Genomic DNA, 16,739 nt, shown 5'->3' with positions numbered 1-16,739 from the left:
TTGGCAGCTTTGGTCCTCTATACAGCTCAGCCTTACTGTTACTTTTGTTCTGGAATTAGTATAAAGTGCACCCAGTGTGTGTTGATTGAGTCAGAAAAGTGGATCTAGAAATGTTCTCATTTTCTCACTATGGCCACCACTTTGCCTAAATCCATGTGCATTAGTGTCCTTATGTGAGGACACTTTTACAAGAAGAGGTTATTAGAGCCATTATTGTGCTCCCAAAGGACAGATGCTAAAAAGTGGAGTAGGTAGGGCCTCTCCAAACAGTTCAACGATGAGTGTTCTGCTTTATCAAACAGAAAAAGAAAGTTCTTAACGCACAATTACTATTCCACATACTATTTCCTGTACGTTCTTTGCGCAGTCAGGCGAAATGAAGGGAATATTGTAAATTTTACACATATCCTGCAGAGGGTGCTATGTATTTCTACTTAATACAGGGTAATGATTAATTTTATTAAACTAAACCTAGATAGACCATATACTTCGCTGTGTATTTTTGTGGCCGACAGTATGGTTCCGCGAACTCTACCTAGAAACCAGTAGTTCCTATTCCTCCATGCTTTGGTCTTTGGGTGGATATACTGTTTATTCTGTTTATCAGGGGGATTCAAACTATTCCACAAAGGGTCACTTTGGGTGCAGGTTTTTGTTGTAAAATAATTCAGCACGGACAGTTTAAAGAATGAAGTTTTTTCTAAAACAAGCGCAATCAACTGATTACACTTTCAAGACACCAGAGTAGTGAAAATGTATCCTCTCCATCGGTTGAATGAATACCTGCATCCACTGCAGCACTTGAGGACGAGTTCAGTCACTTATAATGTTCATGGTTATAACGTGCATCAAATATTCCAGATAGATTTGAATCCCAGTAAACTATGTTTAAATGTTGATTCAAAAGAATATACGTAACCTTTGTCCTCGTTAAGACTGCAGGGAAGCTGAAGACTAACCAAGCTGACTTTGGCCAAGCTGCAGGCTAATGGAGATAAACATGCAAACTCCACAACTGCAGGCAGGAGCAGAGATTTGAACCAGTGACCTCTTATCTCAAGTGAGGCAGACGGCGTAACCACATACCACAGTGCTGCCCACTGGACAAACAGACAGGACAAACACAATACAAGCTCTGGACTGCAGTTGCCATTCAGGTTTAGTTATGGCGTTTTATAATGAGTGATGAATAATGTGTGCTGTCAATAATATTAAAAACCTTGCCATTGGATGTAGTATTTCAAATTTAAAATCATGATGGTACTATACATTATATCCTCTAGTTTTCCAGGTGGTTGGTAGAGTACTTATCTACAAGTTGCAATTCATTTAAAACAAGACTGCCTGTACACGATTTACATTTGACTGACTATTATTTACATACAGAGGACTTAATATTTCTGTCTTGAGTACACAGGGTGATGTTACTATGGGTACTGAGGCCTGTTCCTTTGTGGTCAGAGACAACAGCTGTCTTTACCTTTGGCAGGCAAACAGGCTCATTAAGGGCAACCGTATTTGTTTTTGTGCCCGATACCTAGCCCTAAGCAAACACTGCCATATCTCTACTGTGCAGCCCTCGTAGTCTCAACATTTCCTTCCCTATTGTTGTGGTGGTGGTAGGGGGGGGTTGTGCTGGCATGCTAGACCCACCATACATTTTTTTTCCTCATGGGCTTTGGCCGAGCTGCCAGTGGCTCTCAAAGAATGCATGCTTAATTGAGACATTTTGCTGAGGTTGGAGCTGATGCAACGCTGAATTGTTGTGAGAGATGCTACGAATGTTACAGGCATAATGTATGCTATTATACCGCCTGATATTACATCTTGTCGTTTATGACAAGAAAGGCCTCTTTGTTTGTCGTGTGGCAGACGTGATAAAGGCATCATTATTTGGTACGCTCACAGTAAAAATGTGCACTGAAAGGTTCCATTCACATATTCTTTCCTCACTCACCACTGTCTCAAGCTTGAGTGACAAGGCAGGTTCAATTCAGAATGCTTTGGCAAAAATTCAATTTTAGGGGGGAAATGGCATGGGCTGTGATTCCATTACTGTAGATGGCAAACATGAGAACATTTAAACCCAGAAGGCATTCACATTCATTTATATAAGAACGAGGGGGTAGGGTTGGAGTTCTTCGATAAAGCACATATATGGCTGTACTCTAGGAATTTCATCTTGCAAATTTCAAGAGAAGTCTTGCAAAATGTACTCACTTATTTGATTTCATCTCCTTTCGCCATTTGTCATGGCCAGAGTCACAATGCATTGTGAAATGAGTTCTTAATGTGGAGTAATGAGACTGTCATGGCAAGGCAGTCTCTGCTTGTTTGAGTTTGACTCATGTTGGAGATTCAATTAAATCAGCTGAAGTCAAGCTGGCCTCGGGCCAGATCGGTAATGGGTGACCTCATTCAAACAATGCTCTGACATATTGCAACAATAAGAGGAAGGGCCTTGAGCTAGTTACAAAAGCAAACTGCACTCTGAAGCGATAAGGTAGAAAAATGACAGTGAAGTCACTAAAGCAGGGGTCTCAAACTTGCGGCCCGCGGGCCAACTGCGGCCCGCGGGACGATAATTTGCGGCCCCCGTCTTAATATGAAAGATCGATTTTTTTTTTTTAATTTTTTTTTTTTTTTTTTTTTTTTACCCCTTTCCCCATGATGGCGCCGTTTAAGTGGCAGCCAGTGGCAGTAGCTCTGTCCACTCATGTTTTTCTTGTTTTACAGCATGTTTTACATGAAAAATTAGAGGGAACATTGACATGCACCTGCTTGTGGCAGGTGTGATACTGGTGTGCCGATAGCGAGCAATGATGATGTCGTGACCGGATGATTCGCCTAAAGACGTTTCGCCGACGGACGTTTGACAGACGGACAGGTCGTACTAGTGTTTGTTAGTTTAATGATTAAATACAAATACTAGTATTTGTATTTAATCATTAAACGCTGTTTTCAGATGGATTTGACCGAATTTGAGAGCATTTTGAGCCGTTTGGCGAATGGACGTCTATAGACGTTTTTTTGCCTCCATCGCGATATCATCCAGTATTTGTATTTAATCATTAAATGCTGTTTTAGGATGGATTTGACCCGATTGCTGTCATTTTACGGCTCGGTTCTGCTACATCTGCCTGCCCAAGAGTGTCAAACGTCCGTCGGCGAAACGTCTTTAGGCGAATCATCCGAGTACCGATGATGTCGCTCACACTGGTACTCAGTGCGCTCAGGGAGGTTGTCTTTCTGCTCAGACCAACAAAAAATTAGAGGGAACTTTGGTTCGGAGCTGAATGAACCAATCACGGTGAGGTATACGGCTCTGGAGGGCGGGACATCGGCCGGGCTGTCCAGTGCCTCGCTCACTCACTCATTCATTCCTCCAATCAGCTGGGCGGAGGAGAAGCCGTGAGGCCGATCCCTCCGCTCGGCACGCACACTCCTCCGCTGCTCTCAGCATAGAACTGAATGAGGCGCTATGATCCGTGATCCAGCCTGTGTCAGTGTCTGTAGCCATCTCCGCGATTGAAACGGAGAGCGAAAGTGCACATGCGCCACAAACCCGCGCGACTGAATGTGAAAGATCAACCCGAGACTCATTCCAAGTGGAAAAACATATTACAGAGCCCCAGAGATGTCTCTTTCAAAGCCTGCCGTGAAGAGAAAGGTCGGTGATGAGCACAGACAGTTTCAAGAAAAGTAGGGAGTGCAATATTTCTTTGTTGAACACAGGGGCACCCCGACGTGTCTCATTTACACTGAAAAAGTTGCGGTGCACAAGGAATACAATTTGAAACGTAATTGTACTATGAGACATGCTGAGGAGTACGAAAAATACCAGGGAGATGAGAGAGCCAACCAGGTTGCCAGTCTTAAAACACGTCTTCTGAGGCAACAGGATCTCTTCAAGAAGGCTATCAAAGACAGTAATGCAGCAGTCAAAGCTAGCTACGCCGTTTGTGAGTTGATTGATCCTGTGCTAAGTGATCCCAAATGGCTCATGGACTTGGCTTTTCTTGTTGATATCACACATGAGCTTAATGTACTGAACAAGAAGCTACAAGGCCAGGGGCAACTTGTCAGTGCTGCCTATGACAACGTGAGAGCATTCTGCACTAAACTTGTGTTATGGAAAGCCCAGCTCTCTCAGACAAACCTTTGCCATTTCCCAGCATGCAAGGCTCTCGTGGATGCAGGCACACCATTCAGTGGTGAGAAGTATGTTGAGGCCATTTCGAAGCTACAGGAGGAATTTGATCACAGATTTGCAGACTTCAAGACACACAAAGCCACATTTCAAATTTTTGCGGACCCCTTCTCCTTTGATGTGCAAGATGCCCCTCCTGAGCTTCAAATGGAGCTCATTGACCTGCAGTGCAATTCTGCACTCAAAGCCAAGTTCAGGGAGGTGAGTGGAGAAGCAGACAAGCTTGGGCAATTTTTGAGAGAGTTGACCCCCAGCTTCCCTGAACTTTCCCGAAGGTTCAAGCGGACCATGTGCCTTTTTGGGAGCACATACTTGTGTGAGAAGCTCTTCTCCACCTTGAACTTCAATAAGTCCAAGTACAGGTCCAGACTTACTGATGAGCATCTTCAAGCTCTACTAAGGGTCTCCACTGCTTCCTCCCTCAAGCCAAATGTGACTATGTGAGAAGAAGCGCTGCCAGGTCTCTAGCAGCAAGGAGTAGGCAAAAGAAGCCGTGTTCAGAATATTTCATGTTCAATGTTCCATTCAAGTTCAGAAAGTTAAAGGTTAAAGAGCTGTTAATACAGACATTTGAAACGGAATAAAAATAATTCATTTTCTCTACTTAGCCAGCCAGTGTATATCTACTGTATGCTCATTAGTATTATTTGGTTTTATATTACTGATTGATTTATTTTTTATTCATCTTTAAGTTAATTTATTTAATTCATTATTTTTTGTTAAAAAATAAAGATATTTGATAACGTTGCAAAGTTTTATCAGTGCTTTTCTTGTGGAAATCCTGATGCGGCCCAGTCTCACCCAGACTCGGCCTCTAGCGGCCCCCAGGTAAATTGAGTTCGAGACCCCTGCACTAAAGTGTTTGAAAGATTCAAAACTCATTATTCTTCGGCCAGATTTTTGTTTCATACCTTTGGTGCTTCTAAATCACTTAACATTTTGTTTCTGTCTGTCTATGTGTAGGCACGCATGTGCCATTAACATAACAGATCGAAAGGATGACAGTACTGTGTAATACTGTTCAGATGCTCTGGGAGCATCCATCCGTAACATATGTGAAGTAGTTTAAAGTTACATAAATCACTGATGTATTTACTCCAGTGGAACCTAAAATGCAGATTTTAAGTAAGCTTGTGATATTGCTCACTATTTAAGTGTCAAAATGAAATGAACACAGCTACTAATATAACATAAGAATTATATAACAGTTTTATTTTTGATGACAAAAGTAATGTGAAGGTGAATTGCTCATAGTGCTGACCAATATATCTTGCAACCTGATCCTATATCATTGCTCGATGTGGAAAAAAGATTAATTGTTTAACCTATGTACTATTGAAGCTGCAAGATCTATCAAGTCGATTGCTGCAAAAGATGGGCCCTGAAGCATGGTGATGATTCGCTTCTCAGCAGCACCCAACAGGGATCATCCTGTGGCATTACAGTGAAGCCTTTTACCACAACGTACGTTGCAGGTATCGACAATCAATATGTCCAGCAAGACATGTGCACAAATGTTCTTTTTCATCAATGTCCGAACCATGTATCACAGTTTGTCCATTTCAGGTCTGCGGTTTGCGATGGTCCTTCAGAACCACAATAAATCCAAAATTGTACTAAGTACCTTACAAGACCACATTGTTTTATATATTTTCTATATTGTTAAACTTTTGTTATTTATTTTTTCCCTTACCAGCCCTTGTTGAAAACTTGTTTTGGCTAAAATTCCAAGAGGAGAAAGGCATTTAGTTATATGAAGATGCATAATCACCAATCACTTGTCCAGCCTGGATTTAGTTTTTAATGTTAAACCTAACACTGCCAAAGAGAATTCAAACACAGCTGTCACATCTCTTCTGTTAGAGGTTTACTTGTCTGTTTACAAGTCTCAAGCAATTTATTTGGATGTTGAAATGCCTGGACTCTAAATCAAGACACAAACACTCCCAAGGCTATGTAAACAACTTTGCCCGTTGCAGCCTCGAACCACGCTTACCGCGCACTAACTTTGAGGCGTAGGCCAAAAGCCTTTGGATAGGATCCCCATTGTCATACTAATTGTAAGAGAGGCTCAATCTCAACCCAAATCCACGATCACTATACAAACATTTATGAGGCATTTGATGGTACATTTGTCATTCTTGGTATGCAAATTTACAGTTAGAAAAGGTTGGAGTGAATTGTGGCATAAACAGAAACACATTTAAAACATCAATTTGGAACATCTTGATCTAGTTGCTCTTGCTTCCCTATCCACTGGGGCTAAATCAGTTACAGTAAACAGATAAAAGAGTGCACACATTCACAGTAAGTGTATCTCATTAAGCAGTGCTCCCTCCGGCCCTAATTCCATTAGAAATTAAAACTGGAGACAATTAGTGGCAGATTGGTCTCAGCTCAGCGCACTATGGAGTGCTTCTCAAGGTTCCTAAATGACTTAATTACAGGCTCATCTTGACAGTGTCCCGTGGTAGGGCAAAAGGTGAATACATGAAGGAATAGTGCTACCTAATCATGGGTCATACTTTTTAAAAAAAAGGCAAAATGATATGCTACCATAATGTACATTTTGAATCAAACAGTCCTACATAACCAAAACAACATCTACTATTCTTAAGTGATGGTTTTATTCTTCTCCCAACTGACTATGTAAATAACATTGGCTGCCTATTGTCAATTCTGTTAATGGTCACTGATTGGCAGACAATGTTCATCTTACCCATCATTCTTGACAAGAGTACTGCTAATATAATGTAAAGGATGCCAAATGAACTAAAGGTCAAACAGTGAGTCGAGGTTCATAACCTCTCTGGCAGTGTATAAGACAATGACACTTTGAAGGATTCCTAATGTCGGCTTCCCACACAATTTACATCCCCCAATGAAAGTAACACTGAAAGTTAACTTTAAATGTGCTTTGAAAGAATTTTAACAGGAATCAGCATTTGCAAAAACAACCATGGAGAGATTGATATGGAGTCAAATATTCAAACATAAGCAAATAATATACAGTCACGTACAAAAGCCACTTTGGGGGAGAAAGCAAAGCAATTCTAGTTTATGTAATAACTCTTTTGAGTTGCTCTTAAAGACAGAGTGGGTGATTTCATTGTTCCATGTTGCTGGTGTCACGTGTGACTCAATGTCCTATTATATTGTGGTGTCATAGTAGGAGAGGAAATGAAATGCCTTGGAGCTATGTGCTCCATCAGTGTGTGCGTGCATATGCAGGGACTAGTCCTATAAGATTTACAATTTCCCACATTAATTGGACAACTTGGATTATTATTTTTCTCTTAGCCTGTGAATTTCAACAGAGGCATTGATCGATGGAAGTTAATGTAGAAATGTTCCAGAACAAGACTGCCCAATAGAAACTCAAATTAAAGACATTACCATTGAAAATTTACTTAGCATTGGCAATTCATCCAACAAGTTCCACACAGCAAAATGTGAACCTCTATTTTACTATTCCAAGCACAAAAACATAATGTTGGGTATAGACTTTCTGATGAGTAGCTACCTGAATTGTTTGTTTACGTGGGCGCACATGCTTTGTTGACAGGAAGCCGGCTCACCAGGAGGCACAAGGAGGAGCTTGTGTAAGTGACAGAACGAATGAGAGGAACGAAGAAGGGAGGTGCAGAGAAAGGCGGATTGAGGGTGGGATTAGGGTGGAGTGCATGTTTTCAGCAGGCCGGGCAAATGACATGATCTCTAATTACCTACAAAAGCACTGTGTAACCCAAACTCCAGATTAGGGGGTATTATTAGGCTTAATAAAACATGACCATCTATCAGTTTCACTTGCTTTTCACCACTGTGACACAAACATTTGTTGCTGCTTATGGCACTAAAATGCCTTTGCACGCAAACATGTGCCCTCCTTCTTCTTCTGTAGTTCTGGTTAAATAGCAAATCGTGCTAGTGTTTTTAGATGAAAACAATCAAATAATGCGTTCTTTGGCTTGACTTGCGGAAAAGTAATTATTCCTGACAACAAAATTCCCGAAAACTTTGTTTTATTTTTATGCACGAAGGTGAGATAGGACAAACGTAAAAGTATACTGCATGGAAACAAACCATTATTTTATTTCATCAATTTAGTGGTATTGAGATTGTATATCTTATAACCGAAAGATCTATCTATCTTCCATCTCATACTGCTTTATAGCTACCAAATGTAATGATTTCTTCTTTTTTTTGGTCAAACAGATGCCTGTCATCACACTTGTTGCAAAGCAGGTTTCATGGGGCACAGTAAACGGGAAGGTTGGTCATTCTCACTAGGATATTTGCATGCAGGTTGCATTGGGTTGCTGTACCACACAGTAAATAGTCTATACAATGCACAGAGAAATTTAGCGACACACACAAGCATGATATACACATTCAGAGATGTGCTTTCTTGCTTCTCGTGGGTTGTGCCAGTAAGTGCTGCTTTAGGCAAGATTTTTTTTCACTGTCTACTGTGTTATTAACAAAACTATAAAAAGATCAGTTCAAGTTACCCTTTCCTGTCTGTTAACAACCCTCGAAATGGGATCTTAGACTGCTGAAGCTTGAAAAGACCTAAAACAGCCCTTGAAAGCACAACTACATTAACCTTATGTCATTATTTCCAGAATACTACTTTTCATTCTTTGGATTATCGTTTCCCTGCAAGGTCATCACACATCTCATCTGTATTTCTCCCAACTATGTGAAAGTGTAGAGATTGATATCACCTAAAAAGGACTTTTTCTCACTTCTCTCTACTCCTTTTTTTAACAACCTCATTCAAGCTCCTTTCTCTTTCCATAATTGTGATTCAGCCAACTCCCATGCTTCAAAACCAGATATAATAACAGAGAAAAGAGCTGACCACACAATATTATAATTTTGATGTATATCAGACTTTAAAACACTTCTCCAACCCTTGTAAACAATCACAAAGCACATCATTATCTCTCTAAAAGGAAACACAGTCGGATTCCCTCAGTTGTTTTGTGGGCTGTCGCAGCCTCCTCTACATTTTCAGCCTTGCCCAGGCAATTATATCTGCTTGATAAATATGTCAGCCACGATAAAGAAGTATTCTGACAGATCAGGAGGCCTTCACAGATTCACCAAAGTAAATGTATTACTCTGTACAAAACGAGAGTTCCATCTCTACAACCTGTAGTGCAAAAGCTAGGGCCGATTATATTTGTAAGGGATATTCCATTAGAACAAGAGAATAAAAGAGCCTTACAACCTTGGCAAGGAGCTTATAGCAGGGCCCACTGGTGTTTGCACAGGACATACCTCAGGAAGCTGAGACAACTGAGAATGTTTGTCCAAATCCCTGCCTCCTCCATACATGCATATATGCATGCATACATGTCCAACATATAAAGTGCATTTTGTACATATGTACATATATGCAGTATGAATTCACAAGTCACCAATTATATTGCAGCTTCTTCTCATTTAATAAACCAGTCAACCATGTTTGATAATGAAGATACCACTGATTTCAATTTTAAACCATGTATAAAATAAATGTGGAAGTTCTACATTTATTTCAAAATGCAATGCAAAGCAAAACTGTATTGTCAGCAGGAAACACTTAGAAACACAAATACATCATGAAAAAGTCTTTCAAAAGTAAAAATGAAATGTAATTGGATAAAACTATTAATAATACACACTGCACTTGAATTGAAAAACAATCTCTTTCAAAAGTTCAATGCATAGCTATAACAAGCTCTTTTTATTAACAAGCATTTCAATCAACACTCAGGAGACACCATGTTCTTTCGTTTTCAGTGGTAGGATTGAGGATCCCATTGCCAAAACCCATGGGAAGATCCAAGGAGACAAATGTAAGCACAGCGCTGAGAAATGTCTGGGCTTCATTATGGCTAAGTGTGTAGGGGCATCGATGTACGTGGTGCAGCCTTTAGGGGGCGCGGTTGGGTGAGGGCATAAAACAAATGTGTTGCGCTATAATATTTAAGTGTTAAAATATCTTTGCCAGCACCTCCCTCCTCAGCTTGTCGTCGAGAGTCGACTGCGTGTAATGAGCTACGAGCCCCCAACACCTGCTTGGCCGGTAGTCTGGAGTAGGCCTGTCGCGATATGCAATAAGTCAAGTCGCATGTCAAATAAGAATGAGGTCGGTAATTTTCCCTGCTGCAATTCATCGCCCTGTGTATGCGTTTGCTGCGTGCACTCGGCACACTTGCATATTAAAATGTTGCCCATTGATTCCATGAAACAGCAGTTTCTTTCAAAGATGGGTATTGGTCACATAGAAGAACTAAGGTTCAGACATACAAAATAAGAACAAACTATATATTAAACCAGGGATGCTGAATACATTGATTGTGATCTATCAATAGATCGCTATCCTACTATTGGTAGAGTGTAGAACAATAATATTTGATCTAGTCTGTGGGTGTCCGGAGTAAGACCATTATGAATTTGTTATGATGATGATGACGACATTTTTTTCTGACAAATTATTTGCAAGCTTCCTGGTTTCAAATACATGAAGGTAAGGTTAGCAAGAGCTATGGTTGAAAACCTTCAGTAAGGAATGCACAGACTGTCAGAGCTGATTCCAGTTTCATGAAATGGTTTCGATTAATATTTCATCTGCCCAGAGTCCCCAATACAAGCTTCTGTGCGTAAAAGTGAGGGGAATATGATGTAGTGTTTATTTGTGCCTTGCCCCCACTCAGTGTGTGTCACAGGAATTTCCACAGTGGTATGCACAGCCTTCCTCTGCACTAGGCTATGAAAGCAATTGTGATTGTGATTCCAGAGTCAGCAAAATGCTTGAATGGCCCTGAGTTAGCATGACACACAGACACACAGACACACAGACACACACGCAGACACACACAAACCCTCACAGGCATCGTCCGTCCCCACATTGGACCAATGATTACATCAATCCATTTGACTCGCATTCATCCTTTTGATTCTCACTCCCGCCTCTCTGTCACATACCACAGAATTTGTCATTAGCTAAAAGCGACAACATTGTACACGCAATATGAATATGCAACAGTCGCCCTGAGTGACGGATGCAATCAATTCATTTGTCACCCATACCAACAAGGTTATGATTTTGTGGTGAGGAGGCTTCGTCAAATCGGCTCCACCATTTTCAATGTCTTTATGGAAAAGAATAACCCTTAAAAAGTTTTCCACAATTGTATACAGTCATACATATGTGGACTATTGCAAGTTACTCTGTTTCATTGTTTTTGTAGGATTTTGCGTAATGACATTTACAAAATAATTTTCTGGTGATAAAACAAAATTAGGGGCCTTGATACTAACCTAATGTCTACAAAACAGGTGGTGTGTGTGCTAAGGAAAGTCCTATTAAGTAAATTTATAACAAAAACAACCCAAATTTTAATACTTTGTTTCCCTGTATTGTATCACTTTCCAACTGAACCAAATCATAGTTGAACCATTATCATAGTTGAATCAACCTTATGTCAAATATTCACTACTATACTATTTAGTTTTACTGAGGATTTTAACTCATTGGCTGCCACTGTCAGTGTTGGCAATATGTGTCAAATCCCTTTGTATACGGAAGACTGGCAGTGAATGATGATGTTTCATTACTGTTTGGAGTGATAAGCATCCAACCCATTTGAATTGGGAATGGCTGGCAGTGATCCTTCACCTCAATGTTCAAATGGCTTTAGATGTCTATCGCAGTCAATGGCAGACAATAAGTTAATGAAGGGTGGAGAAATAGGAAGATGAGTCACAATAATGGAACCATTCCCCCATGAGAATCACCACACTTGCTGTTCAACATCACTCATAAATAGGGCAGTAGTCTGCAAACGAGCAAACAGAAGGGGAAAAAAATGCAGCTCCACTTTGTCCTTGGTGGAAGTCATTACTGATTTAAATTGGTTATATATGGTTATATCCTATACGTAAACATGAGTGTGCCTCGTACAAAGTACAGTATGTAATGTACCTTTCTTTTCAGTTGATGCATTAGGAGCATGGATGGAAAGTGTCTGAATAGGTAAATTGAAAGTAACCTTTGCACCACAAACACACAAACGCACGCACATGCATACATACAAAAACACACTGTAGTTAAAATAAAAAAAAATAAAAATAAAAAACTGACGCGCGATAAGGCATTCAAATGGAGCGCATCATTCCCTAGTTTATCAGAGGCAGTGAAGACCACCAGGCAACAAAGCTTGAGCTCTTCAGTCATGTCCTATCGAGGCAAATATCAGTTGTTGGGAGGATATATGAGCTGGGCGGGGCTTGAGTGTATAAACATTAGGCCTACTCTCTCTGCGCAATGTGCTCTTGTACTGTACTGTATAGGCAGTGGCTCACCGGAGCAGCTGGAGCAGTTACCACTGTTTGATTAAGGTATTCAAATAAAGGAACACACAAGTTGTTCCCTTTTCTTAGTGCAAACAAAAGGGAGGCGGACAAACAAATAGCCTCTGTACAGTTACAATTGCACGACGGGGAGAAAATCCCAGTGATTCTTCTAAAAACTGTGTTCTGTGAATCACATGAGCAATGCATGTGCGCATGCAGCCCGTGAGGCAGCACACAGCATTAACAAATGACACAGTTTCTTATTATCCCAGCTCAAAGCTGCAGTGAAGCTATTATTCTATATAAATTCTCCCTGGCGCTGTGAGAGCGCTGCGGAGATAAAAGACGTGAACGCATAGTGAAAATGAAGTGGGCACTGAAAAGTAGTGAGGTAGAAATCTTCTGGGTTATTTATGGATCTTTTTTTTTTTAAATGATCTCATCCTGCACTTTATGTATCCCCCACAGTTGGTTTTAAGGTCTAAACTAAAAATCATCGTAGATTGTGTTGAGATTTGTCTTACTGAGGGACTTGATTGTTTAATTAACAGGTACATTTTTTTACGTGATTTAAAAAAAAAACATTAAACTTCGGTAGAAATTCAGATATATGTCGGTCTGTCATCTATTGTCATCTATTCCAGTAATTTTAGTGATATCAATTTAGTTTATTCCGGACTGTGATGGTGCACAATTTGGGTTCGCACAGACTTGACACGCCAAACTTATCAAACAAATGGCTCATTTATACAAGCCTGAGGCAATTGTTTACGTTTTGATATTCAGTACTCCTTGTTGCAGATGTTGACTAATCAGCGCTGTAACAAGTAGAAGCAGCAATCTAACAGCATGCAAGCAAACGAATTAAAAGCAGCTGCGACGCACAAAATGAGCAATAGGATGGCTTCTGAAAGCATGGCAGCAGCACACGTGTTGGCTGTCACATAGCGTTGCTAATTACTCAAAGTGGGCTTGCGGTCGTATCGGCGCAGCATCCCGCGCCAGTCACCCAGTGAAGAGCAGGTTTGCAAATAAACACACTGTTAAGCTGAAATGCAAGCACATTGCAACTAATATGACCAATTAAGCTTGCTCTTGCTTTTTTTGTGCCAGCGTGGAACAGAACAGCAAGAGAATTAGTGCTAAATCTCAGCATCCCCACCAAATTGTCTTATAAGCCTTTTGCTCAAATTGCTTTAATTCCCTGTCAAGAGAATCCCAAATAATTGGAAATTAGCTAAAAAAAGTACAGTTGTATTGAAATAGTGGCCAAGAAAGTGTCAAATTAGCATGCCGGGCAATGTTTTGATTTGCAGAATTTTGGATTTTAATGAATGCCATATTTTAACAAGTTAAAACCTTTAGCTATCTTTTGTTAAGACTAACAAAACAAAAGAACAGAATAAATTTTCAATTCTTTTGCTTGAGTGGGGTAACTGCATTCAGAGGCTTTGTCACCAGGGGACATGAATTGGACATACTTGCGTGATCCCTATTCATTTCACCCCTAAAGATAAAGAAGATTGAGAAAGGCTGGGTGCAAAAGTAATTATTGAGAAACAGGTGTAATGAAGTGATCGAGTAACACTCGATAATTAGATGATTGCAATCTTCCATTTTTTTCCACTTTCTAAAGCACAGACTGTCAAAACCATACAGTTCCTGGGAGTTTCATTTATTATTCACTTCGCTGTAAAAAGGCAATCATTGTCTTCAGGTATCAAGATGCATGTCAGACTGTCCGAGTGGTAAATGACTTAAGTGGGCATTAGAAACTCATCGGCCACATCATTAGGTACACATGATCAAATCATCAATATGGATGCAGTTTGAGGTCTGGTGGATGGAAAGCACTGTTATTCAAGCTGAACGTTATCATTTTTCATAAGACAGACTTTTTTTTAATAATGCGTAATAGGTTTTTAATAAGAAGTGCGCCTAATGATTTTTTTAAAAAGGCCTGACTCTTGTTTAGTTCCATTACTATAAGGAACTTTTAGTAGGCAGTACACAAACACACCCCAACCTGACAGTCTCCTTCTCAGGCGATTTTATCATAAAACCTGTACGCTGAAATGCCAAAATGCGCTCTTTGTGTCTGTCAGTCACAAAGTGCGGTTTCGCATTACAGAGCAATTACCAGTACATTATTACCAGCACATATCCAGCAATCTAGAATGAAGCATACTATATACTACTATACATACTATGGATTCTTTACAGCCTTTACCTTTTGACACTTACAACTAAATGGTAGATTTTGCGCTTAACCGGCGTGAAAACGTCATTGCGCAACGATAAGATCGTGAAAAGGAAAAAGTTTACGGTAAACTTAGATTGATAAATATATATATACAAGTTAAAAATGTTTTTGGAGATAAAAAAAAACAGCAAGTAAAACGCGCGTAAAGAAAATGAGAAAAAAAAACGTCGCAGGTTGACTAGACGCGTGTATGTACACAGGTTTATACACGTAAGTCGTACACCGCGTGTCATACATCGATTTTTTGCGTACCTTGTTGGAGTGATAATAGTCCAGAGAGCTCAAGCAACTTGGATCAGCGGGTAGGGAGCATGAACCCACATTGGCCGGGGGTGCAGGGTAAAATCTCACGTCCATCTCAGGTTGAGCGAGCCTGAACGCATCAATTCGCTCCCAGCTCGGACGCGGACAAACTTTTGTGTTGCAAAAAGACAACCACGCCAGAACAAGTGGACAAATAGACACCCCTCCAAAAAAAAAAAAAGAAAATTAAAGTTGATCTCGTCGCACTTTTCCCCCTGTTCGGTGCGGAGTGGTCCTCAGCGTGACAAATAGTCCCTGACTCCAAACACAAATGTCATGGATGCACACGTGCTGCCACAACTACTGTATATCCGGGTATTCCACAACAAAACTAACCTCCAAAGTTACCACTTTATCTCCCTATCTCTATCGCTGGTACGCTTTTATTTTTTACTCCAGCATCAATCGTTAGCCTCCTCTGTACGTACTCACATTGGCTTTGTTACGGACGTGCTCATATTCTCGCACTGGTTCCAGTATGTATAGTACACAGAAGTGATCGGACTTCCCTCTGCCGTGCGACCTCTGCCGATAACACACGGGAAAGAGGAAAGAAAAGGGAGGGGGGGGAAGGGTGAGGAGGGGAGGGAAGGGGGAGATGGCTTGGCTGCCTTGGCAACCGTTCGCTCTTTCCTGCAACTGCGCACAAATGTAGAGTACTTAGAGCGCGTGTTATGCATCCGACAAGACTCCCATACGGGTTATTGTGCCAAACCAGATTGAAGGCAAAAAACAAAAACTAAAACTGAAATCTGACTTCATGTGCATTTCCAACTGTTTATATGTTTATTTCCTTGTTTTTTGAGTGTGCGTGTGTAAGGAAAGTCCATCATGTGCCTGAGTTTTGAAGGTAAAATTAATTTGCTGCACCCTGCAAGCACGCTTCTCCTGTCCCCCCATTTATCGGTTAAACGTTACCTAACCTGCAAACAACACGATCTGTTTTAGAGCCAATATTCAGCTTCTCCCAATTCCAGCTGACTTGAGGCAAAACCTCGTATATCCTGGACTGGTAGCTGCACAATCAGAAGGGCAAATGTATACTGTAGAAAAAACCCACATACAAACAGTAATAAATGAACATACTACAAGCTGTAGTTGGCAGTACTACACCACAAAAACCCTTTTTAATTAGACAGTTATCACTAGTAAAATTAATTTCCTCCTTAATAATATACCAAATGTTTAAGATAAGCAAATAAATATGACATACCTCTAAAATTTAATGAAATTCTGATGAAATTTCCCGAATACGGGATGAATAAAGTTATCCAATCCAATCCAATTCCTGTAGGGGAAAAAATCCATTGATTCCCCTTAAATATAATTAAACTGTTTTTAAAAAGGATACATTTCCATTGGCTAATATTCTCCAACTTCGGCATTCATACAACTGCTTTGTGATTCATTGCCTGCACCGTTAAACCATTAATTCATTTTTAACACTGCTCATCCTTGTCAGGGTCACGGGGTGCTGGAGCCTATTCAAGCTGACTGGGCAAAAAGCAGATGACAAACTAGACTGGTCATCAGCCTGTCATAGGCCACACATAGAAACAGACAACCACTCGCACGCACACTCACACCGTCACTGAGCTGGAATCAAACCCACAC

The 16,739-nt window shown here is 40.5% G+C and overlaps 1 protein-coding gene across 3 annotated transcripts in view; it reads right to left on the bottom strand.

Moving 5' to 3' along the window:
- LOC144084905 (TOX high mobility group box family member 2-like) overlaps window positions 1–15,726 on the bottom strand; it is a 69,356-nt gene extending 53,630 nt beyond the window's left edge. The window contains exon 1 of one of the 3 annotated variants that reach the window (XM_077613733.1): window positions 15,075–15,726. In XM_077613733.1, the coding sequence (XP_077469859.1) occupies window positions 15,075–15,179 (105 nt within the window). In that variant the 5' untranslated portion in view covers window positions 15,180–15,726. The remainder of the gene's footprint in view (window positions 1–15,074) is intronic. The other 2 variants (XM_077613741.1, XM_077613723.1) reach the window with 2 other exon arrangements.
- Between the last annotated feature and the right edge of the window lie 1,013 nt (window positions 15,727–16,739).

The sequence above is a fragment of the Stigmatopora argus genome, chromosome 1 (genome assembly GCF_051989625.1).
Source record: "Stigmatopora argus isolate UIUO_Sarg chromosome 1, RoL_Sarg_1.0, whole genome shotgun sequence".
NCBI classification, from domain to species: domain Eukaryota; kingdom Metazoa; phylum Chordata; class Actinopteri; order Syngnathiformes; family Syngnathidae; genus Stigmatopora; species Stigmatopora argus.
Note: the sequence above shows the minus strand (reverse complement) of the source record. Positions and strands in the feature narration are given on the sequence as shown.